Below are 24129 nucleotides of genomic sequence, written 5' to 3' on the forward strand. Positions count from 1 at the left end.
TGTTTCCCCCCCCGCCGCCGCCGCCGCCTCCCGCCCCGCCGGTGCCGCGGGCAGGGCGCGGCCGCCGCCGCCGCCGCTTTACACCCGAGCCGCGGCCCGGCCCCGCCGCCGTCACGTGACGGGGGAGGCCCCGCCGCGGCGCTCCCCATTGGCGCGCGGGAGGGCGCGCGGCCATTGGCCGGCTCCCGCCTGCTCCCCCGCCCGCCCTTCCCACGTGAGGGGGGCGAGTCACGCGATTTCCGGGAGCCCGTCAGGAAGGGACATAAACAAAACAAACCCCAAAGCAGCATGGAGGGTCCGGGCCGGAGCGCGCGGGGCGGCGCCCCCTGCTGAGGCCGCGGCGCCCCGGTGAGCGCGGGCGGCGGGCGCGGGCCGGGAGGCGCGGGCGGGCGGCGGCGGCGGCGGGTGCCGGTGCCGCGCTGCCCGGCGCGGGGGGCGGCCGGCGCCGGGCAGGGGCGCGGGGCGGGGGTGTGTCTGCCCGGCGCCCGGCCTGGCGGAGGGCGCGGTGCCGGGCGGAGAGGGGCGCCGGGGCGCCGGGAGCCCGCGGCCCCGCGCTGCCGCTCGCGGCTGTGGGGGGTGTGGCAGCCGGTGCCGCCGGAGAGCGGCGGTGCGCCGGGGGGCGTGCGGGTCCCTCTGCCGCTCTCGGCTGAGGTGTCAGGCCCGATTGCACGGCGGCGGCACCGGCGTGGCTCGCAGGGGCTGCGAGGGGCGCCGAGATGAGCGAGTGCACGTCCTCAGGCGGGTACGGGCGACGCGAGGGAAAGCGGCAGCATGTGCGGGGAGCAGCGCGCGGCTTCGGCGGCGGCTTGTCCGTTCCAGCCTGCATCTGTCAGAAGCGGCGGGTGTCTTTACAAGGAAAGTAAGTCGTGCAGTGTACACCAGAGACATTAAAATGCCTTCCTTCCAAGGAAGGCCGGTAGTTCTGGTTGTACGGGTGAAGGGGCTGTTTGGCTGTCATTATATAAGGCATCAGTGCAGTTAACGCTGCTGTGCTCAACACAGCGGATCAGCTTGTTGCAAGAGGCTTCTGCCATTCCTGAGCTTTGTTTCTTTCCAGGCTGAAGAGTTATATCTTCCAGTTTTTACCTGTTTAAAAGATTCGGACAGCTACAGGCTGAACCTGTAGTGTTGAGGGGGGGGGGGGGGAGTTGCGCCTGGGGTTCAGTTTGTACTAGTGTCTAGCAGGGAGGGTTCAAGCCAATAGGAAAGAAATGGGGTGAAGAAAGGAAAATAGAGAAGGACACTCAGTAAATGCCCGGGGAAGGAGGCGAGTAAGGAGTCCCCTGCTCGGACCCGGGCTTCCGTGTGACTGACTCGGGGCCGGGGCTGTGGCGATTTACGAGGGCTCGCGGGCTGGTGGCAGGCCTCGGGGCCAGCTGCCCCGCGCACTCGGGAAGCGACCTTCTCCGCCGGGTCGCCCCTTCCCGACCTCAGCTGGGCTCAGCGGGGGCGGCGGGGCGGCTCGGGGGAAGCCGCGTCCCGCGGGGCGCCGCGCCGGCCGCCCCCAGCCCCGCGCGGCGGCCGGGGGGCGGCAGCCAGCCCCCCGCGGGGCAGCGCAGCCCGCCGCCCCCCTGCTCGGGGGGAGGCCTGCCCGGCTCCCCGCGCCGCCCGGGCAGGCAGCCAGCGCCGCTCGGGGGGCCCCGGCGCGCCGCGGCAGCGGCGGAGCCCCCTCAGGAGCCGCGGAGCGGGATTTGTTTACATGTTGCCTCAGCCAAGCTTGAAAGGGCCGCTGGGCGGGTGAGCGGCGCGCGCCGGGGCCAATGGGCGCGGGCGTCCGCGCGGGGCCAGCCAATGCGCGGGCGGGAGGGGCGGGGCGGGCGGCCGCCGCCGCGCTAGGCTGCGCTGCGCGCTGGCTGGCGGGGCGGCCATGTTGGCGGGGAGGTGTGTTAGTGGGTCAGGGGCAGGGGGCGCGGCCCCGGCGCCGGAGGGCGGCGGGGGCCGGCGGCGCCGCGGCGCTCGGGGCCGGGCGGGGGCTGCCCGGCGGCCGCCGGGGCCCGCGGAGCCTCGCGCCGCTGGGCGGGCCGGGGCAGCCCCCGGCTGGGGCGCCGCCGGGCTCCCGGCAGGGCGGCCGCCCGCCCCCGCGCCGCGCCGCCCGGAGGGGCCGTGGGCAGCGGGGCCCCACGCGAGACCCCCCGCGCGGGGGGAGGCTGCTCCGTGCCGAGCCTGGCAGCGCGGAGTTAGCTCCGTGTCGACCCGAGCTCTTTCCCTTCTCCTGGAGCGAGGCACGGCTCGGTGCCCCTCCTCGCTTTTAGCAGCGACTCCTACGGACTCGCGTTCCCGCTGGGGCACACGAACAGCTCCTGCGGGTCACCGCGGTCACGGCGGTGGGCGATCTCCTTGCAGTGGCTCCAGCGCGGGTGGTCTTGTGCCTCTGGCTGCCTCTGAGTTCAGTCCAGGCAGGCTTTGCCTTGGGGCCGGCTTGCTGAAAGCTCCTTACGTGCCCGAGGACCTGAGGCTAAACTTTATTTCCCCTCCATCCTGACGTTGCGCGGCCTTGACGTGTATTTCATATAGTGGTGCCTCTAGTATTCTTGGTGCGCCCTAATCTCATTCCTGTGATTTGGCAGTTCTTTAACACAACTGTGCAGCACGAAAAGTCCCCTGTGCTCTCAAAATGCTGTCTAACCTAACTGATCAGCCCTCAAAGTTAATTTAATAACGAGAATTTGCTCTGTCACACTCCAGTATAAAACACATGTTCCTTTTCAAGCGTCTCTACCCAACTGGCTAAGCAGTTTCAGTCTTTCAGCTATGCCAGCTGAAACGTTAACTTTTCATTTAAAGTAAGCCTAATATTTATGTTGTTGCCATTTGGGAGTGACTTGTTGACATTATGCGATGTGAAACCTGCAGAACAGAATCAGATTCTGATAAAGTTCTCTTTCAAACATTTAAAAATATTTTAAAGAGCATAATAAAAAGGTTGCCTAATCTTTAACATAAGGTTGCCTGACCAAGTGACTTCTAAGCATCTTTACGTTTTTTGTGGTTTTTTTAGTAATTATTACATTTATGTCTTTATACTGAGAACTCTAGAGAGATAAACACAGGTATTTTAGAAACTTGGGCATTTTTTTATTGTTGGCAACTGAAATGAGGAGTCAGAATTTCTCTATGGGAAATATTTTCGGTGACTGCTTTTGCAGGAAAGGTGTGGTATAGAAATATCAATGCTCAGGGATAGTTCTTGGCAGGAGGCATGAATGATAAGGCAAAGAGCTCATACAGAGTTTTGTAGCCTTTGGTTTACCTGAGCAAAGAAAGAATTGATCTGTGTTTGATGGAGGATATTACCTACTGATAAGAAAAGGCTGCCACAGTGGTATCAAGCCATTGAATATCCTCCCCATGTTTTTTCTAAATAAACGATGAGACTGGCAAAAGAGCTCTTTGAAGAGCAAACATTTGGAGCCACTTCAGTGTTAACAGGAATTCGTTGGGGATAGAAGCTTCTGTCCAACTAATAGACTGATAGTAGGGTATAAATAAGGCACTGGTTTAGATTCCCATGATTTGCGTGTCTGTGATAAGTGGCTTGCAAAACCTAATTAAATGATGTTTTAAACTAAAAGCATATTTTGCAATTCACAAGTAATGTTTGAAAGTTGCCCTTGTTCTGTCAAGCCAAAAAGTTTGTGAAAGTCTTAGATTTTATAGGTTAGTTCTTGTTATAATCATTTACATTGTTATGTAAGGAAAAAAAATCCTACTTCTGATTTTGAACTCTTATGTTTGTTTCTGACTTTGTCTTTTTTGACTGATGCTGTTTTTGACTTCTTTCTGACTTAACCTCCCTTACTAGTTTAGCAACCATGAGTAAGTGGACTGCTCTTGGCTGGCTTGAAGCATCCCATATTGATAACCTGTTTCTAACAAAAGTCTAACGAAACATAATTTTGCACTATGAAGAGTAGAATAGATTGTGCCATTCCTTCATCTTTAAGATTTTTTCAGAGCACTGTGGAATTGCTTAACTTTTCTTATCCTGAAATAATTATACTGTTAGAAAAAACACTTCCAGAAACAGCCATCATGTAAGGATATTCCTGGAAAGCATAAGTTAAATTGTTGTCTCATTTTAATTTTGTCTTCTGTCTTTGCTTTGACTATGCTTATGTGTCAGGGGAATTCTCTGCCCCACAAAAAAAAGATTTGAATGCCAGTCTTGCTGCTAATTCCCTTGTGCAAGCAACTCTGCTAATTCTACAGTGGTATTTTAATAAAGCTTTATGCAATTCATTTTTTACTATAAAAAGTCTTAAAAATGAACTGAAATATGTTAATATAGTTCTTTTTTCCCGGTAAGTTAAAACATCCTACATTTCCCACTTTTGGCACTGAGATAATAGTAAAATCTCAGTGTTTGCTTCAGAATTTACAGTGCTTATAGTAGGGATACATTATTCAGAGTATAATTTTTATGAAATATGTAAATTCAGTACAATTGTTTTTAAAAAATCACTTCTTTTCTCCTACCTCTTGCATTATGATCAGATGCTGGTATCTGCTTATTCACTTAGTAGCCACGCTAACATGGAATACCCCTCCAAAGTTAGGTAGCTGGAATTCATATATAAGGGTAGTAGTTCAAGCAAAAATGCAGTGCCATGTTCTCTTTGCTAATTCATCAGCTCTTTTACCTGCAGCATGGTATGTGTGCTTCCAGACCAGGCGTCCTGTTCAGCAGTGGCACTTAGAGATTTCGAAGCCTGTCTGCTCTGGGCAAATAGAATTAAAAAGTAAGTCGGGGGAACAAGACAGTAGAGGAATGGGAGCAAAGACGGTGAAGTAGCAGTTTGCCTCCTGTGAAGGGAAGAGACTAAGAGAAGTGAAACTGTTCAGTTCACTAGTCCTTTTAAAGGGCAGCAATCTGTCAAACGCAGGATCTGGATGTCCTAAGCTGTTGTTTGCCCTTGGGGATAGAGAAGGCAGAGAGTCTTGGGTGCTTATACTAGCATTTTAATACAAATACATCACTGAGACGGAAGAGGGACTTGACTCTCTCACCTCTCATGCAAGAAACCTATAGTGGGTGAAAGTAGAGGAAGACCTTTTACCAGAGTGGTGTTGTGTACGCGCGACAGAAAAAAAAGAGAGCGACTTTGTGGTGGGAGTGGAAAAAGTAAACTTTTTTTTTTTAACTGCGTAACAATTGAAGAGTAATGCAGAAAGAAGGGAAAAACAAAAACATTACACTCAAACAGTAAGAAAAATATGTTCTGCACTTGAAAACAGCACTGAGCAGAGTATGTTCTGTAATGGGAAACAAATTGGTACAAACTGTGGAAGGAGAAAAAAGTTTTAACAGAAGCGGAGGAGACCTTCTTGCATCTCTAACTGTGCTACTTTATAAAACATCCAAGCATAGCAAAGAGAGTGTAGTCCATGATTGCCCTTTTAAAATAGGTAGCATGCTTTGGGGGCCTTCTCTGAAACCGAACGTGGCATTTGAATGTTTTCACCTGAGTTTATAGGTTTAGCATTGGCAGACTCTCATGATGTGTGCTTTTTCTTTATCTGCGTCGAAAATGTAACTTCGACAAATTATGCTGTATGATGCACAGTCACCATCACGAAAATGTAATTGTTCGTGAAATGTACTTTAGCTGTAACAAGCACTTAGCTGCTGGGATAATAGGTACTGTGCAATCATTAAAATGGTGTAGCTACACTCTCTGTGCTTTTCGAGTTGTACAAAATATACATCTAAACTGAGACAGAAATAGTAACTTTAGTTATAACTACAGTACAAATGATTCATACAGGTGACTGAGGAAGATATTTCAGCATTTGTCAAGCTGAAAGTTTGCAGTTCAGGTTTTTCTCTTCTGGGGGCTTCTTTGGAGATGTGTTTTTGCAGAAGGGTGTTTTACTAGCCTCGGGAATGGCATGTGTGTGATAACTGCCATCTGTCTCCTTACGCTGCACGTTTAGAGTTAAGGTGCTGTATCTGTTTAAATGCCAATTTACCGGTGCAGCAGTACATTTAATGTTGTGTAATAAGCCTGCCATTAGGATGTTTGAAGGTCAGTCTTCCCACGTTGCTTGGGACCTCTATTAAACTGTTTTAAAAGTGTGCTTTCAAAAGGTACATATAAATGCAGAGTTTTTTGTAGGATTTGGTCTTAGATTAACAAATTATTGACTCTACTGAACAGTTTTTGGCTACTTATTGAGGGCGCCTAGGGATTTTAACAAACCATGCACAATATATTTATGTGTCCTTCCATCAGCACCCTTAATTCTTAAATGTTCAGTGAAAGGAGTAGGTCCTGAGATGTCTCGCCCTTCATCACGCTTCCGGTGAGCTAAGAAGCCTTCTTTCACAAGTAGGGGTACAGCTGCGCGCTGCTGTGACTCAAGAATCTGAAAGAAAAAAAAACCCAAAATACAAAACTCGGGGGCTGGTTCCCTAATCACCTTAATCCGATTTAACTGCAAGCTGCTGCCAAAAGGAGTGGCTGCACCCTGCCCGGTGCCACCAGCTCCCTGTTCCACCTGCAGCTGGGTTGCTGGGAAGCAGCTGCAGGATTTCACCTCTGTATCTCAACAGGGCAGTGTATGTGTGTGTGTGTTAGTGTAAGGCATTAATGAAAAGTGTCCTAAAGTAGAAATTCTTTGTAGCACTGGCTGCTTTATTTATGTTCAGTAGTTCCTACACTGCTATTCTTGAGCTCTGCCACAGATCTTTCAGTTCTTCCAAATTTGTGTTTGTTATAGATATGTAACATCTGTACTATTCTGTTCTAATTCCGTCTTAAGCTGACACTGCCAATAATGATAAATTCTGTAAAAATAGGACTCCGACTGGGAGGTCTATAAAGTTACTTCCTTTGCAATTGGTTCAGATTTTGCATCAGTGTTTCCGTATGTGTGGTTGACTAGTTCTATGCCTCTTAATTTACCAGTTCATGAAAAAATACTGATGGTTCAGAGTGAACACTGAGTGTCTTTTAATGAAGATCTTGATGAATCTGGGAAAATTAAAAGCAGTTGAAAGTAGGTCTGCTCTTGCTGCAAGCCTGAAGCATACCTAGATTGTGCAGCTCTCTAAAGTAGCGTGTTTCATCTTGCTGCCCTTCCATGTTTTTCCCTCCACAGAGCTACCAAAAAATCTCATCTTGTAGAATGCTTGCATTGATCCTAATGAGATTCAAATAACATTTAAATATTAATGTTAGAAAATGTCAAGGCTAAAGAACTCTAAAGGGAACTAGGGGGGAAATCAGATTATCTGATATACTCCTTTGAACGGGAGGAGGTATACTGTCATTCTTAGATACTGGTATAAGTTTATAGCTAAAAGATCTCTTCAGTCTTTGAACTAGTAAAAATATGCCAAACACTTAATGTCTGTTCTGAGGATTTGTGAATGATCCAAAAGCTTCCCTGTCCTGAAACTTGGAAGTGTTTGTCAGTTGTTGTTGATGTCAGCATTGGTACAGGTTAAGTTTCACCGTCCTTTCACAGTTGTTCATGAAGGACAGTGGACTTGCTTGAGATATGTGTTCTAGCAAAAACACAACAAAATACCCGCTAAAGAAGAAGCAAATTTTGCCTTCCGCTTTGTGTCGTGCAGTGGCAGAACTTTGTCAGTCTTCTGTGTGAATGCAGATGTTGCAGACACCAGGAAGTATTAAGCTGATGTTCTATTATAAAAGACAGCAATCTCCACAACTCTGCATGGAAAGCAACTCGGATACTACTCATGTGTAGCTTCATGTTAAAGATGATACCCTTGCCTTTTTCTTCAAAATATGAGAATCAAGGATCTGCACTGGTTATTTGTTTTAAAGAACAGCCCTTTTCTCCTAGATTAGGCCAGGCTGCAAAGTGAACTTGTCATTTATGCAAAGTTTAATAGCTTAGGAAGAACTAGTTCCATTGCAGTTTGTGTACTGTGGGAAGTGAGACGGATTATTGAGGCATGTTGCCTTGGGACACAAACTTAACTTTAAATGTCACTTTAGAACAAGTAGGAGGAGTTCCCGGGAAGTTTTAGGGAAGAAAGAAATTTTTCTCAGAAAGGACTGGCTCTTATTTGACACAGAACCCTAAAAGGGAATGGTTTTGGCATTGCTAGCATGGTTTCATCGAGAACGGTGTCTTGTGCATGATTGGACTTGCGATTTCTGTTTCCCTGTTATTTTAACTGATACTTGAAAACCAGTACGTTTTGATAAGTCAAGATTTTTTTGCATAATATCTGTTTTTACCTCAGTCTCAAGGTATATATACTGAATTTAACAAAATAGAAGAGGTCTTGTCTGAAAGTAGGACTAATATGCTGTCATGTGCTTGTGGGAGGGGGGTTCTCAACATATCTCTACTGTAAGAGCACACTTTTACTTTGCTATTTGCTTTTCAAAGCAAGAGAATAAATGTAGCCTGAGCAGCTTGCACTGAAGTCCAACTTCGAAGCAATGCTGAGCGAAGAATTCGGCACAAAGACTCAAAGAACGCTGCTTCTACAGCAAAGCTGTAGAAGTTCAGCTTCGGGATTAATGCTACTCTAACTGCTCTTTTCTTAAAGAAACCTCTTGTTACGGGGATAGGGATCTCGCAGGAAAACAAGACACTAAGAAAGCAGCCTCCGTGAAGGCAATGTAGTTGCCTCAGATACTAACATATGATACGATGGATAAATTTATTATTTTTGATGTTACGCTTTTCACTTCCTGTTACTTATGAGAGTTTTGGTCGTATTTTAGTGGAGCTGTAGTTACTGATGTTTGTGCTAAGGTGTTGGCTTTTCTACAGTTCAGTTTTGCTGTTTCACATGCAAGACTAAGCAGTGTATGTGGCTCAAAAAGGTCTTTAGATACACATCCGAAGTAGCAGTGGGTCTGTAGAAGCTACTAAATTGATAAATTGGTCCAATTTATGTATTAGTAGTTTTAACTCATCCAGGTTAGCCTGTGCCTTACTTGAAATTAATAGAAGAATTAATAGAGAAGAAATTTTATTAGGCAACTCTGAATTTGGCACAATTTTTAGTTTGTTCTGTTAGGGAGGTGTTTCCTTCCCATACTTGGACCTGGACTTCCCATGGGCAGTGAGGGTGCTTGCTGTAATCCCTCTACCACTAGATGTTGCTATGCGAGTGATTGATATAATCTTATCTGAGGCCGAATGGATTAAACTCTAAGAAAAGGAGGAGGTATCGCTGAAACAGTATTACTGCCTATTCTGAAATTAATATTTTGAGACATTTGTTTGAGACATTTTTAGAATTTATTGGCTCTGTTATATTAGTCATAAAGACTGTTTCTCTTTTGTGTACTCAGCAGTATGCTAGTCATTTTTCCAATTATGCAGGCTTTTTTCTTTTCTACATCTATAGAGCTAGGAACTAGACTTCCATATGTCTGTAGTCTAGGTAGTGAGGAAAAAAGGCAACAAAATGTAACTCAAATAGCTGAAAAGGTTTGCGCAGGAACTCTGTTCTGTAGCATCTATAACTTTTCATTTGAGGTAGGACGGCAGTGGAAGAAAATCATTATACGTTCCAGCATGAGGTATAATCAGTTTTCAGGAGAAATTTTTGTCCTTACTTCATTTTGGTTGTTTTTTTTAAGCACTACCTTTTTTGATGAAGGAATACTTACCTCCTTGGGGGGTTGCTGTGCTTATTCTACACAGAAGTCTACAAGTAGAAGAGCTCCATGAGGGTGAACTGAAGTTATCCTAGGGAAAAAATTCATTGCATGGATTGTATAAACTCACTGAGACTGACTTAAAGCTGGAAAGGAATCTACAAGTGAATAAAACAAGAAGTTTGGAATTGGATTTGGGGAATCTGGGCTTGGAGATGCCTCAGGTAAGCCTGGTGTGGTATGATCTTACTTGCTTCTGTAAGTAATTTTGCTCCCCGATTAAAAATAAAAATAAAGAAAGAAAGAAAGTGTAAGAGCATATTTGGCTGGCATCAACAGGGAGAATTTAGAAGAGAGTAAGTGATGTCCTGGTGGTATCTACGGTGAAAGCTGTGTTGCTGCTCTTGTTACTATATTTGTTCACCCAGCAGAATTCAGCAAAGTTGTCTTCTTGATGAGGGTGGATGCCTGGAAAACAGCCTTTTATTACTGCGGTGATTCACACATCAGCACACTGACTGAATGAGCAGTACAGTGTTTCTCCCTTCCCAACCCTCAGGGCAAGCGTGTCTGGAAGGGAAATAGAGTTCTGAAATTAAAAGTAGCAGAAAGCCTGGCGGCCTGTTTCCTGTGCATCCAGTCATCCTGCCTAATGTTCATTTGCAAAGCTCCACTTAGTTCTCAAGGGATGTAAAACAATTTAGTTGTAGTAAATTTTGCTGTAGTTACGATCTCAGATAAAAGTTTTACAAGTTCTAATAGTTCTAAAAGCAGCCAACGCTGCTTTAGTAGGAAATGGTGTATATCAGGATGAAGGCCCTGCAAGCGTGTAGTGCCTACTGATACTCCCAGATCTTGCCAGTACTCGCTGCCTTCTTCTACAAATGCTAACGTATCCCTGAACTTGCCAAACACATGAGAATTTCAGACCAACAAAAAAGAATGAATGAGCAATGCTCTTGCAGTTACATGATGAATACAAATGTGTCCTTTGTGATTAAAGGGCTGAATGTTGCTAGCTGGCTCTTGAAGCATATTCTCTCGCTCTGAGAAATGACATGCTTATCTGTATAGGTAAAAACATTCCAACTGCAAGTGTGAGTTCAGAGAACTGAATGAAATGACAACCTCTTATGTTCAGTTGAAGTAAAGAATATGCCTTTTATAGCTTGTGTCAAAATTCAATATCAATTTTATTGTAGCCCAGTGTGAGCGGAATGGACCCTCCTTTTGGGGACGCCTTTCGGAGCCATGTGTTTTCAGAGCAGACTCTGATGAGCACAGATCTCTTGGCGAGCAGTTCAGATCCAGATTTCATGTATGAACTGGTAGGTCATCTTTCTGTGGGTATGTGTATGCACATGTGCGCATAACTCCCTCTTCTCGATTAACAACCTGAATTCATGTAGTAATAAAAGGATATTTGTTTCAGAATGCTAGATGATGATTCATTAGTGCTTGTTACTGATCAGGGAAGAGCCTAACTGCTTGTCTAGCAAATGTGATGCTTCATCAATAGACGCTTGTTCAAGCCGGGCAGTAGGAAAGGCTTGACATACAACTCTCAAATTGGAGCTGTGTTGATTTTATGTAATGGGGCTTGAGACTCTTACTTGCAAACAATCTTTTCTGCAAGAGCAGCTATATGCTACTTCAGCCAAGCTGTGAATGCAAGAGAAGCAAAATAAAAGTTGACTCATGAGGTACTTATGTTAGCATTCATTAGTTTTGCCTGCGTCAAAGGAGAAAGTTAGCTCACACTCATTAATCGATCTGGCTAGAATGAGGCTTTCCAGGGACTGGTAAACTTGAGCATATTCTGTTTCTCACACAGGAAAGTTTGACTTAACTTAAGGTTAATGAAGACTAGAATGGTTTGCCTTTGTCTTTCATATTTGAAATGCATGGATGTTGGTCCTAGTTTAGTTCCTAGTGATCAGATTAATCTGCAATAACAGAAGAAGGAAATCCATCAGCACTTGACTTGTATCTTTAGCTGTCTCTTCAGAAGGATCTGTAGCTGGAGCATGAAAATTAGATTTCAGTCTGACTGTCAAAACAAGATTTTAGTTGGAAGTTGAGGTGTCTTCATGTGTTGTCAGTCTCTCATACTTCATCGGAAATAAGTTTACCATTTAAGTAGAGGACAGATTTTTTTTTTTTTTTTTTTTTTGGTATTGATTTTTGACTTGTCTTATTGTGCACAGGACAGAGAAATGGACTATCAACAAAGCTCCAGAGACAACTTACTTTCCATGGAGGACTGCAAAGATCTTGAGAGCTTGGAGTCTTTTACGGACATCCTGGACAAAGAAGCTGCTCTCACCTCAAAGTGGGAGCAGTGGGATACGTACTGTGAAGACTTAACTAAGTACACTAAACTAACCAGTTGTGATATCTGGGGAACAAAAGAGGTGGATTATTTGGGCCTTGATGACTTTTCAAGCCCATACCAAGATGAAGAAGTGATAAGCAAAACACCAACTCTGGCTCAGCTTAACAGCGAGGACTCCCAGCCTGTTTCAGATTCACTCTATTACCCTGATTCACTCTTTAGTGTAAAACAAAACCCTTTAAATTCTCTGTTACCTGGCAAAAAAATTGCAAGCAGAGCAGCAGCCCCAGTCTGTTCCTCCAAGACCATTCAGGCTGAGGCACCTTTGTCGGACTATGTTCAAAAGGCGAGCAAACCTGCAACTCAGCCTGCTTCCAGCACACAAATCATGGTGAAGACCAATGTGTACAGTAATGAGAAGGTGAACGTTCATGTTGAATGTAAAGACTATGTTAAAAAGGCAAAAGTAAAGATCAATCCTTTACCACAGAGCAGACCAGTGCTGAGCCAGACACATGCAGATGCAGCAAAGGAAAACACCTGCTATTGTGGTGCTGTAGCAAAGAGACAAGAAAGGAAAGGAATAGAGTCCCCACATAGTCACAATACTCCTTCTGTTTTGCCTTTTAAAGAGACTCAAGAGCTGCTCCTCAGTCCACCCCAGGAAACCCCAGGGCTTATTGTAGGAGAGAGCAGTCTTTCTGCCAGCACGTCAGTGTCGGATTCTTCACAGAAGAAAGAAGAGCACAACTATTCTCTTTTTGTCACAGACAGTTTGGGTGAGCAGTCAACCAAAGGAGACCCTGAAGAAGATGAGGAGGATGAGGAAGATATTGAAGATGAGGACCACGATGAAGGATTTGGTAGTGAGCATGAGCTGTCTGAAAACGATGATGAGGAAGAAGATTATGAAGATGATAAAGATGATGACATCAGCGATACTTTCTCAGAACCAGGTACCAGCAATGTTGGGGTTCGTTAAGGTTAATGAATCTGTCTGCCAATTGGGAAAGAATGCTTTTGAATGTTTTATAATTACAGATGAAGAACACTGGTCTTAAGTTACCAGCTTGTATCCTAGATTTTCAAAGTGCTTTGTAAAATGTAATTAATGAAAGCTTTGTGAAATAGGTATTTTCCCTGTTTCTAGAAAAACTAGATAAACTGTGGTCATAAAACAAAAATGGTGATAGACACTATAGGAAACCTAGCTGGTAGCCTAAGTTCATTAAAACAACTACCTGCAATTGTTGTCTTCCTTTTGGTGGATTGACGATAGGGTGTGCAGAGCTTTCTAGTGCTTTGGTGGGCTGCTGCCTTGAATATATTCAGAGCTGTAACTCTTGATAGCTGTTATGAAATCACAGCCTGAGTAAAATCATTCCATGATTTATGTAAGTCCTACTGTACATATGGTTTTCCACAAAATCCAAAGAATACATGCCACTGAAACTAATAGAATGGTTTCTTGGTGGCTTTCAGCAGTAACACTAAGTGGGTCTGCAAAGGATACTGAATTCTTCTCTTCTGCATGTAGAAAAGGAGCATTAACAACACAAATAAGAAATAACCTTCACCTAGAAGGTAACAAAGCAGCAACATTCTGTAAAAATAAAATCTGGAGGGAAAGGGACAGGACTGTAACCAAGTATTAGTTTAATTGTAGAGGATATAATATTCACATTTTATAAACGCTTTCTAGTAGAGTAGAAGAATTAAGGTATTCAAACATTTGGCAATACGTAACTTTGGGGGTGAAAAAAGGCAGTTGAAATTTTCCCTTTCTAAAACAGCAGCTTCCCTAAGGCACACTGATGTTTGTCACAGTGAGCTCTAAGATCAGATTAATTATTTTGGAAGGAGATTTCCTCAGTGGGCATTAAACTTGTTAAGTGTTATGCTCTTGATGTTACTTCTACGTGTACATAACACATTTTTATTAGCCTTTTAAAATCTCTTCCTCCCTTCTCCTGAATTGAGCTCCCTGTACTTACTCTTCCTTCTGAGGCTTTGAGTAGTTATTACAGCTCTCTGTAATGTAACATGATTGCTGAACTACACAGTGCCTTGCAGCCCACGGAGGCAAGCTGCACAGAAAGCCTGGTAATCTTGAAAAAGAGACATCGTATTAAAATGCTGGGATTTCAGTTGGTGGAATTGTATTAGCTACGTGTTGGCTTTGAAATTTTGCTGACAAGCAATTGCTCCCAGCATCTAAATGCAACTACATGGTGCAGTACAGTAACTGAGGAACTTGGCTGATACAAGCTGATTAGAGCTTTACATAAATGAAGCCATTTACCTTGAGTGTGGTGATACTAAAAGATGATATCGCCATGTATTTTTATTATATTAGAAGATAGTGTCTCCAAGTATTTTAATTATATCACACCGGAGCTTTGTTTTGCCTTTTGTACCTTCAGAGTTAAGGTAAATACTATGGAAATATATTCTAAAAAAGAACATGGCATTGGAAGATTTAACCTTCTAGGGTACTGAAACCAAAATCAGTTCAAAAATTTAAAGTGAAGGTATATTTTATTAAAAGGACAAAGACTGGCTTGGCTGTTATTGACCCTCTGATGTATATATTTTATACGCAGTTTGCTTTTGTTTACTCTTCTTTGCCTGTTTTTGAGAGTGCATGAAACACTGCTTCACCAAAATCAATTTGTTCCCCTTAACTGTTGTTTAAAGGGCCTCTCTATATGTGTATAGGGCTGTACACAAATCCTTCTTTTGTCATTGAATTTCTGTAGTGTGTATATATATATATATATATAAAATATATATATATAAAGAGAAGTTAATAGGTTAAAATGCTGATTTTAAAAATCTGATATTTGCATTTAATTTTTTTCACTATTTTGATAATTTATAATCCTCTTAAATTGGGCTTCAGTATATATGACTTTCATGCTCTGTAGTTTAAATAGAGATCTAGTCTTCCCATAAAACAAGACATTTAATTTAAATGCTTCTTAAAGCACTAGAATTACTGTTGTCTAAGGAAATACTTAGATCTAGTGAACTTCAGAGACTGGTAGAAATAACTAAAAGAATGTGACTGGTTATTGGGCAAGTTTGGACAGCAATGTTTTTTTTTATTATGATACATGATATAGATGTAGTGGTTTTGATCCCTTCCAAAGCCTGTTTATGATAGGATTTATCAGCCCAGGCCTGTTCTGGCATTTAAACTTTTTTCACCATTGTGAGCATATTTTGTTGTAAATGACTGCTTCTCAGATCAAGTAGTTAGGAGATCCCAGAAAAGGGGCATGTGGCAACTGATTTAGACTTCAGCAGTACTGGAGTAGAGAAGAAACAGCTAAAAAAGCAAAGGGCTTGTAGACACCTGGGAATTGTTTAAAAAGGTTGCGCTCGATTTCTACTGAGCACCTAAACCATCAGCTGGGGCAGAATCATTCTAAATGGTTTGCCACAAGTCAATATGATTAAATGGCAGAGTTAAAGAGACAGTTTTGTGCCTTTCTTTTTTTTTTTTTTATCTGTTAAATTGCAGAAGTCCTGTCTATGCTGATCTCTCTTTTTTCTTAATCTAACCCCTGCAAATTTAAACCTGAAACCGCAGTAAGGGTGGTGAACCAAAAATTTATAGGAGTGACTTCCGAAGGGCCTGAAAGGTCAGTGCAAGAACACTTTCAGGTTTGTTAGAAGCCCACCGAAGAAAGGGAGCTGCTGCATGAGCTTTGCGTAAGAGGAGGATTCAAGAAGGATGAATCCAGTGCGGAAAAGCTCAGCAGATTGCTGTGCTGCTCTGTATTACAGACCTGGGTAGGACATGGTGCGCTCAACTGTTCTGCACAGCTTTAAAACGGTAACAGGCCAATGTTAGAGTTGCAAGGTAGGATGCGTTAAGTCAGCATAATTTAAATTGCCGACTTAATCATGGTTTAAATAAGTGAACAGGAAGTCCTGATTTTAACCTTGTTTTACGTTTGTATACATCAGCTCCTAAAGAGATTTGTTTTTGCTGGTTGGCCTAATTGTGTGTAATTGTGAAGACGGGCTACATTTTTGCATATCTATATAATGAGTTTGCATAGCTTGATGTGTTTTTAAAGTGGCAATTAAGTAGGGTTTTGGGGGGGGTTGTTCATTTATTTTTTAGATTATTTTGATGTTTATGTCAAACAGCTTCTGGATTAAACTGAAGTTCAATTAAAAATACTTACAGAATTTGAAACTATATGTAATGTAATCTACCATAATCATTTTGACCATACAAGAGAAAATGTCTTTCAGAAAGCACGTTTTATTGTTCGCTTCTGTTCGGTTCATTTTGTTTAAAATATCATCTTCTTTTTATAAATGGGTGAATCAAAGTAAAGAAACTGTTGTAATGATTGGAAACAGAATTGAGAATGGATTTTGTCCTTCTGTACCTAACTTTTATTCATACTTTGGAATACGAGGTGAGGGAGAGTCAGACCAAAGCGAGAAAGCTTGTTTTTCCTCTTTCAACTTGTTTCTCAAGTGCAAACAAACTAATTGAATGGACTTTTAAAATAAAGAAAGTGTTCTTTGTGCTACTATTAAAAGATGGTGTAGAGCTTTAGTATATGGGGCCAAGGCTTGTTAAGCTTGCAGCCCATTTAGTGGTTGGGTTTTCTTTAAGCTTCAGCAGTGTATATGATGTTTTGAAATGTGTTCTTTTTTTAATTAAATGTAACGTATTATATATAGTATTTCAGTACAAAAGACAGTATAGTACTTTTTTTACCTTAATATAGGTTGTCTTAATTTCATTTTATAAAGCATATGTAAGACTTAATTTTTTTTTTTTAATGTTTACGTAAATGTGGTTTAACCATTTTGTTGCAATCTGCATAGTGGCATTACAGTTTCAATGTATTTCAAGAACAGTTATACCATGTACATCATAATGTAACTCTAAAATACTGTGTAGCTTTACTGTGGATCATTTCTCTTCGTCCCACTAAAGAGGTGAAGGAAAGAGATGGAACAGTTTCTGTCCAGATGCCTTCAATTTATATATTCTTTACTTACAGACTTTAGTGCATAGCCCTCATAACAGAGCCTCCTATACTGGGACTTGGTCTTCCTTTACTCTAATAGAGATGGATAGTTGGATTGATTTCCCAAAGCTGTTTAAATGCAAGATGCAGCAATAATTTTGCTGTGTTTATTAGCCTTTTGCTAATCCATCTTTATTTTGATTATCCTTTTCTCTTTGTGCACATTGTGATTGAAGACTAATTAAAGATGTGGAGGAGAGTTAGGATTATCTTCCTGCAGATTAATGGAGGAAGTGATGAAGGTGGAAGAACACTGTCCAACAGCTGTCATCTGTGCTCCACAGTAGTGAGACTGTGGGGGAGAAAAGCAACAGGGCTTAAGGGGTCAAAGAACAGAAAGGGGCTTTCAATGCATAAATAATTTGTCTCTGTTCAGCAAATGAAGAACCATCACTGGCTGAACGTCTGTTCCTGGATTTAAGGCAAATACCCAGTAATAGTTGGGGCAGAAAACTGAGTCCATAAGATAATGTGAAACAGGCCGTTGTCTGTCTTTTTGCTCTTAACTTCTTGAAAACTTAGGCCCCAATTAAAAGGTTAGAAACAGTCTTGTAAACTTTAAATAAGCAATACGATGCATCCTTTTAGGATACGAAAATGATTCTGTGGAGGATTTAAAAGAAATGACTGCAATATCCTGTCGGAAAAGAGGCAAGCGAAGATACTTTTGGGAGTACAGTGAGCAACTAACACCGTTGCAACAAGAAAGAATGCTGAGGCCATCGGAGTGGAATCGAGATACGTTACCAAGTAACATGTATCAGAAGAACGGTCTCCATCATGGTAAGAATAGAGTCCTAGTTACAAGTGAATGTCTTCGCTGAAGGCTGACGCCTTAGTAGCCAAACTCCCACACCTGAAATTGCTGAGAAGTTGTGTTTTGGCCATGAAAAGAAATCGTTAAAACACTGATAACTTTGTTGCTCAGTTAAGAGCACAGCACTGTGTCCAGGGAAGGCACAGTGAACATACAGTAGTAACTTTGAGTGTGGTTCCTTCCAGAGGAAGGTGGATGAATTGAGAATTGTAACTTCCAAGGTTCTTGCTGGAAACCCCAAGAGTTGTGATTTATTTATTTATTTTTACAGTTGTGATACTGTAAACATCATGGCTGGGTCACATGACTGATGTTTGCTCCTGGAAGCTGTTAGACCGTTTCAGTATTGCTTATAGTAGAAGCAAGCTGCCAGTGGTCTGAGATGCAAAGTTGCAAAGTTCACTTCATCTGCAATATGAAGTGAAGGACAGGCAATGAGACCTAACTGTCTCCTCTTGCTCCTCCCTCCTTGTTCCTCCCACCAATGCGAATGCAACTCAGAGAAGCACTTTCTTTTCTGCGAATAAACTTTTCCTTTAAAATACCCTCCTAGGAGCTTAAACCAGTTGATCTAATAACTATATTTTATTGCTGTAACTTTTTGACTGCCAACTTGCTGTGCTTCCAGCATGACTAACATCATTGAGAACAAGCCCCTCTTAGGAATAATGTTTGTTTTTGTGTCGTAGGACCTCTTTGGTACGCTGTTCCCTTTGACTGAAGGAACAAAATGAAATAAACTAACCTGGCTGTAATATTAATGTTCTCTTACAATTGCAAATTATTATCTTTAACATCGGTCTTTACCTTCTGTTAAACCACAAGTTTTGTCAGTTCTGTTACCATTTTCATGCAGGTATCTGTAACAGCTGGCATTTTTCAGTGAAGATCCAGAGAGAGACATGTACCAGTGGCAGAATATCTTAAGGAATACAAATTTTACCTAGAATACATATGTTTCCTCAGGAAAACCTGGCCTGGAATAGCTTCAAATACATCTAAAAGGGGTTGGCTAGCCCTTACTTGGGTTATTTAAGATTATTATCACTGAAGATCATTGCAGTACCAGGTCCCTATACTCTTTCTTAATGCAGAACTTTAGGAATAAGGTTATTTAGGAATTTAAACAACTTGTGTGAGAGAGAATTTACTGGCTGAACACAGAGTTAGCAAGTTAGGGTTGGAGCAAAACAAGTGTGTTTGAACTTGTGACATACCTTTTTCAGCACTGTTGTGTGCATGCTGTCCATCACTTCCAATTCATTTCTGTCCTGGCCAGCAGTATTTGCTCTTATCTGATCTGCATATAATATGAATTGTACAAAGTTGTTTGTCTGGAAATGCTATTGTGAAAGGCATAGGGATCACACAATTCAATTCTCTTGTTTTGTAATGAGCAAAGGAACTTAACCTATACCAAAATATAATATGTATTTAAGAATGTTTTTTCACAGGTTTGTATACGTATTCTGTCACTTCCCAACCCAATTTTCTGCATATTCAAAACAGGAAAATATGCAGCAAAGAAGTCACGGAGGACTGATGTAGAAGACCTGACTCCCAACCCCAGAAAACTTCTACAGATTGGTAATGAACTGAGGAAACTGAATAAGGTGATCAGTGACCTGACACCAGTCAGTGAACTTCCCTTAACTGCCAGACCGAGGTCAAGAAAAGAAAAGAACAAACTGGCTTCCAGGTAAATCTTAGTTAGCACTGCTTGGATGAGTAAATTGGGATTACTTCAGGTGTACAAGTAAGGCCTAACTCATTTTTTGCCTCAAGAGAACCCGCTTCATCTTGGCAGTCCCCGTGACAGCTTTATTACCTGTTTATCAAACAGCAGGGCAACAGTGGCTTGTGAGATCTAGTTGGTCTGTTCCCTAGCTAATGATTTATTTCCATTAGAAGCTGGCATACTTGGCTGCAGGGCAAATGCTCGATGCAGTGAGAAAATGTGAAATCTAATCAAATATAGGTAGCAGCATGCTTTCAGTGAGGGTGAGTGAGTAGATGATTTTGTACATCACAGCTCTGCAAGTATTGGTTAATAGTAAGTTCGTGTGGCTGATGGAAACAGATGCTCTTAGTATTCTGGAAGTTTTGAAAAATGTTCTAATTCTTCTTACTATAGGGCTTGTAGACTAAAGAAGAAAGCCCAGTATGAAGCTAACAAAGTAAAACTCTGGGGTCTCAACACAGAATATGGTAAATATGACTCTTCACTTGTTAGTTTTTCTTATGTTCTTAATGCAAGGCTCTGATTTGCATCTTCATGTAACCTGGGTCATAACTGGCAGTTTATAGAGAAAGCAATGCTGGTGACTGCTTCATAGAGTGAACGTAAATTGGGTTATCTGCAGTGTTGAGCTACTTTACAGATAATAATGTAATGGTTTTGTTTGGATTGTCTATGATTTTAAAGGTGTCATATCTCACTTACTGTAACACTTCTTCTAGATGACAGTGTGTGGACAACTGAATATCTCTTTTGTTTCAGAGGGAATATGGAGTAATCCTCATCTAGGTTTTTTTCTTTGCAGATAACTTACTGTTTGTGATCAACTCTATTAAACAAGAAATTGTTAATCGAGTGCAGATTCCTAAAGATGATAGAGGAGTCAACATGGAACAAAAATTGAATGTGCTTATTAAAGATACTCTTGGTAAGCAATAAATTTAATGTATTTGCATGTATGTGAAGAGACATGTAACTTATGGAGTGTTAGATTGGAAACTATTTTTGGAATAGAGAAAAAAAGAAGCGCTGCCTAATTACAAGCTTTCTAGGCCTTTTGCTTGGTCACTGGCCAAAATGTTCATTGGCTTTATATTACTCAGAGGAATGTGCAAATAAGTGCAGGTAATAGTAATCTTATAATGTATTTTATTAACTTTCCTTTTTAGGACTACCTGTAGCTGGGCAAACATCAGAATTTGTGAACCAAGTTTTAGAGAAGACTGCAGAAGGAGACCCCACTGGTGGCCTTGTAGGGCTACGAATACCAATGTCAAAAGTTTAAGACATCTCCTTGCCTGTTCTCATCGGTCAGATGCTACCTGTGTTGTCAAGTACTTCATTGTAAATTGCATTCTGGTCTGCATGTCAGTTTAGCATTACATAAACACTTACAATTAGGTTCCATTGTTTTAAATAACAATGTAGTAAAAGAAATCAAAGCATGATTTAAAAAAAAAAAAATGCTTAATAGCATTTTTGGAGCATAAACCAGATAGTTTCAAAGCTGCTTTAGGCTCAACTACAGAGATTAGAACTCTTTTTAAAATTAAGTTATCTAGGACCAGTCTGTATCACTTTTGTTTTAGAAGCAAAGACATGTTTTTGCTAGTGAAAATTTTTAGCATGTGCCAGACATTGTGGCAGGTTTATGCTCCAAGTAAAATAAGAGGAAGCATTTCTTTTGGTAAAGCTGTCAATTTAAGTGGGGGGTTTTTTGCTTTTTTTTTTTTTTTTTTTTTTTTAGAATTATTGGGTTTTCTTTATTCTTTTAAAAAAGAATAAACAGTAAGCTTTCTTTGCAACCATTAACTTGTACATAGCACACGTGGCATTAGAGCTAGTGTGCCATATAAGACTTTAATTTTCTGAGCTTAATATAGTATTTAAATGTCTGTGCAAGTAAGAGAAAAAAGTATATTCTTTGTGCCTTGTATTTTGGGGGGAGAGCTATCAGTATAAGCTGGTAAAGTTTTTGTATGAAGAAAACCCTGAGGGAAAAACAAGATGTATAGATGGTAAGATTATAGGTTTTAATGTATTTGTTCCAGCTCTTAAAATTTTTGAATGTATATAGGAATATGTTGAAAATGTAGATATATGCCACAGAGTCTATGTATTGTATAAAAGATGGCTCTAGAAAACTTAATTTCGGTACTTTGGCCGGAAGAAAACAAATACTTGCACATTAATGCGATTGTTTATTTTTGTACCAAAGACAAATGCAACTGATATGGCGAACTGCCAGTCTAAGTAAAGTTTTGCACAGCTTATATGATACTGTACTGAATGTAAAAACAAAAGAAAAAAGAAAAAAAATTAAAGGTCAGGGTTAGGGATCTTACTGAACTGTGAATTTTTTTGTTTGGGTCCAATTATCTACAGAAGGAGCATTCATACATAACAATATTATTTTGCTGTTCTTGTAGTTCGCTTCCATGGTAGATAAGTTGGTGGCCATCTCGGAGTCTTTAAATCTTTTTTCTCTGCACTTACTGTAGGAGATTTTAATATATTTGGATTTTAGTAAGCTATTGGTAAAATAGTTTTCAACTTTGAGAATTTAAAAAAATATTTAGCTTGTTGTAGTATACTTCCACCAAACAACCAAAATAAAATTATTTTTATTGTAATGTGTATATATGTAAAGAGAAAAAAGAGCTACAAATATCTAATTCCTTAGTTGCCACTTTTCCAGTTGATGTATTATTATGCATGTGATGTTTCCAAGGATCAACACAGGCTTAAAACAAAACAAAAAAAATTTATAGACTTTTATATTTTTGTACAGGTATTTCGAAACTAGCTTCTTCAAACTTATATGTGACTTATTCTTGTTAATTCAGTAGTTTCTATGATTGGGGAATATTAACACACAGTTCTTATTTGCTCTTCTGCTAATAAGAGTTGGCTTTGTAGTCAGTGTTAAAGTACAGATTAAAAGCTTTAGCCCTTGATGAGAAAGTCCTTTATCTCAAGGCAAGATCATTCTCTGGTTTCATGGACCCCCCTTTCCTCCCTGTTTTTTCTCTCCCTATTTAAAAATGACAGAACACTGTTTACTGAAAATAGAAATACCAAATATTTTCAAATGTAGCTGCTGAAAAAAAATGCAAAAGTCCATGAAGGCTTTCTCCCCACTCCCTTTGGGGAATTTCTCCATTTCTAGTTTGTCTGTTTGTACTGTGATTCCTTTTTGTTTATACGTAGATTATTTTTATATCCAAGCTTGTACTATAAAAAAAGTCTGAATCGGTAATAGTGCAGTAAGAATGACAGATGAAGGTGGCAGTCCTGCCACCTACTTGCGAGTGTGCACACAGCTTACTTTGTGTCTAAATAGTCTGGAAGACTCAAAAGGGAGGAGGAGGCCAAAATACCACTACTGAGCTGTACAGAAAGTTTTTCCTTCAAGAGACTGAACAAATACCCAGGGCAATTTAGGCAAAACTTTGAAAATCCGCTTAAGATGTGCAAAACCTGAGTGGAATTTGGGTGTTTTTGTTTCAGGTGTTTTTGTTGTTGTTCTTGGAGTGTGCTGAAAGTGAGAGTTGGCTGCTGCTTTACACAGTGGGTCAGATGTATTCCTATTGTAAGCATTGCTGATGTTGCAGTTATTCCAGAAATGCATACGGCCCATAAAACCTTGACAAAGAATGTCTCTTAGGAAGTTAAGGCCATGTCTATACCGAGGTTTGAATACTGTTGTTCCTTTCTTATGAATGGTGTTAGCGCACTGCTCAGATAAGAGAGGTCCTTATGCTATATCAAAACTGGGTAGACAGGGCAGCTTTTCTAAATATTATGAAAGCAGTTTTGCAATCAGGTAAAAACTTCTGTGACAAATTAAACTGACAAGGTATTAAAAAGCCCCTTTTTTACTGCTCAGGAGTCCTGAGCAAGTATAACTTTACAGCTTTTTTTTTTTTGTCTGAAAACCAGAATATGATTTTGGTCTAGCATTTCAAAGTAGACTTTGAACCTTTAATGAATTCCGTACCCTTGCATTTCAGTGTTTTCTATGTATTATTTTAAGTTAAAGCTTTTAAATAGTTGAGCTTTTTAATGTTGACACTTTATTTTGTACCTATTTATATGTATGTATATCTTAGAAAAGCACTTTGTTTAAAAAGAAAAAAAAAAGAAACTGCGTTTTATATGATTCCTGCCACTTGCTGCTAACTCTGGGCTGGTCAGAATGCTGCAGCGATACTTGATATAAATAAAACCTGGCAGTAAAATGTAGAGTAAAGATAAGACCTTTTGCTGGTTTAACTTTATCATAAAGGTGACATAGGCAAGCTGTGCAGCTTTACATTTTAACCAGGGGACTCTGTGGCATTTAAACCGTCTAGAAATGGTTGTACTTTAATGCCAGTAACAATCTGCTTCCTCTAGTGTCATTAAAATATATACATTTAGTGTATACTTATCACAAACAAAAATCTTATAAGGGTATAAAAAACAGCAAATGTACATGTTCTGTTTTTTGGCAATTGTGGCATGCATTTTTGGATGATCTTTAGAGAAGACCATTTTCTAAAGATTTTCAGTGTTCATACATGGTATGTGGATCTTAA

At 41.3% G+C, this 24129-nt stretch overlaps 1 protein-coding gene across 3 annotated transcripts; it reads left to right on the plus strand.

Moving 5' to 3' along the window:
- Window positions 1-283: 283 nt before the first annotated feature.
- On the plus strand, window positions 284-21255 carry CREBRF (CREB3 regulatory factor). 3 transcript variants are annotated; one of them, XM_067304895.1, is made up of 9 exons: window positions 284-348; window positions 9643-9820; window positions 10799-10924; window positions 11804-12887; window positions 17583-17777; window positions 19321-19510; window positions 19946-20019; window positions 20355-20477; window positions 20719-21255. In XM_067304895.1, the coding sequence occupies exons 2-9, from the start codon at window positions 9812-9814 to the stop codon at window positions 20832-20834; spliced, it is 1917 nt and encodes a 638-aa protein (XP_067160996.1). In that variant the 5' UTR covers window positions 284-348; window positions 9643-9811; the 3' UTR covers window positions 20835-21255. The 3 variants fall into 3 exon arrangements, with proteins under 3 accessions (XP_067160996.1, XP_067160997.1, XP_013813936.1); XM_013958482.2 differs by lacking the exon at window positions 284-348 and having other exon boundaries at window positions 9524-9820; XM_067304896.1 differs by lacking the exons at window positions 19946-20019; window positions 20719-21255 and having other exon boundaries at window positions 20355-20377.
- Window positions 21256-24129: the final 2874 nt, after the last annotated feature.

The sequence above is a fragment of the Apteryx mantelli genome, chromosome 14, assembly GCF_036417845.1.
Source record: "Apteryx mantelli isolate bAptMan1 chromosome 14, bAptMan1.hap1, whole genome shotgun sequence".
NCBI lineage: Eukaryota > Metazoa > Chordata > Aves > Apterygiformes > Apterygidae > Apteryx > Apteryx mantelli.

Coding starts and splice junctions, on each gene's coding strand:
- CREBRF (XM_067304895.1), top strand. Junction 12,888..17,582: donor CGATACTTTCTCAGAACCAG/GTACCAGCAATG, acceptor GCATCCTTTTAG/GATACGAAAATGATTCTGTG. Junction 20,020..20,354: donor GGGTCTCAACACAGAATATG/GTAAATATGACT, acceptor TTTTCTTTGCAG/ATAACTTACTGTTTGTGATC.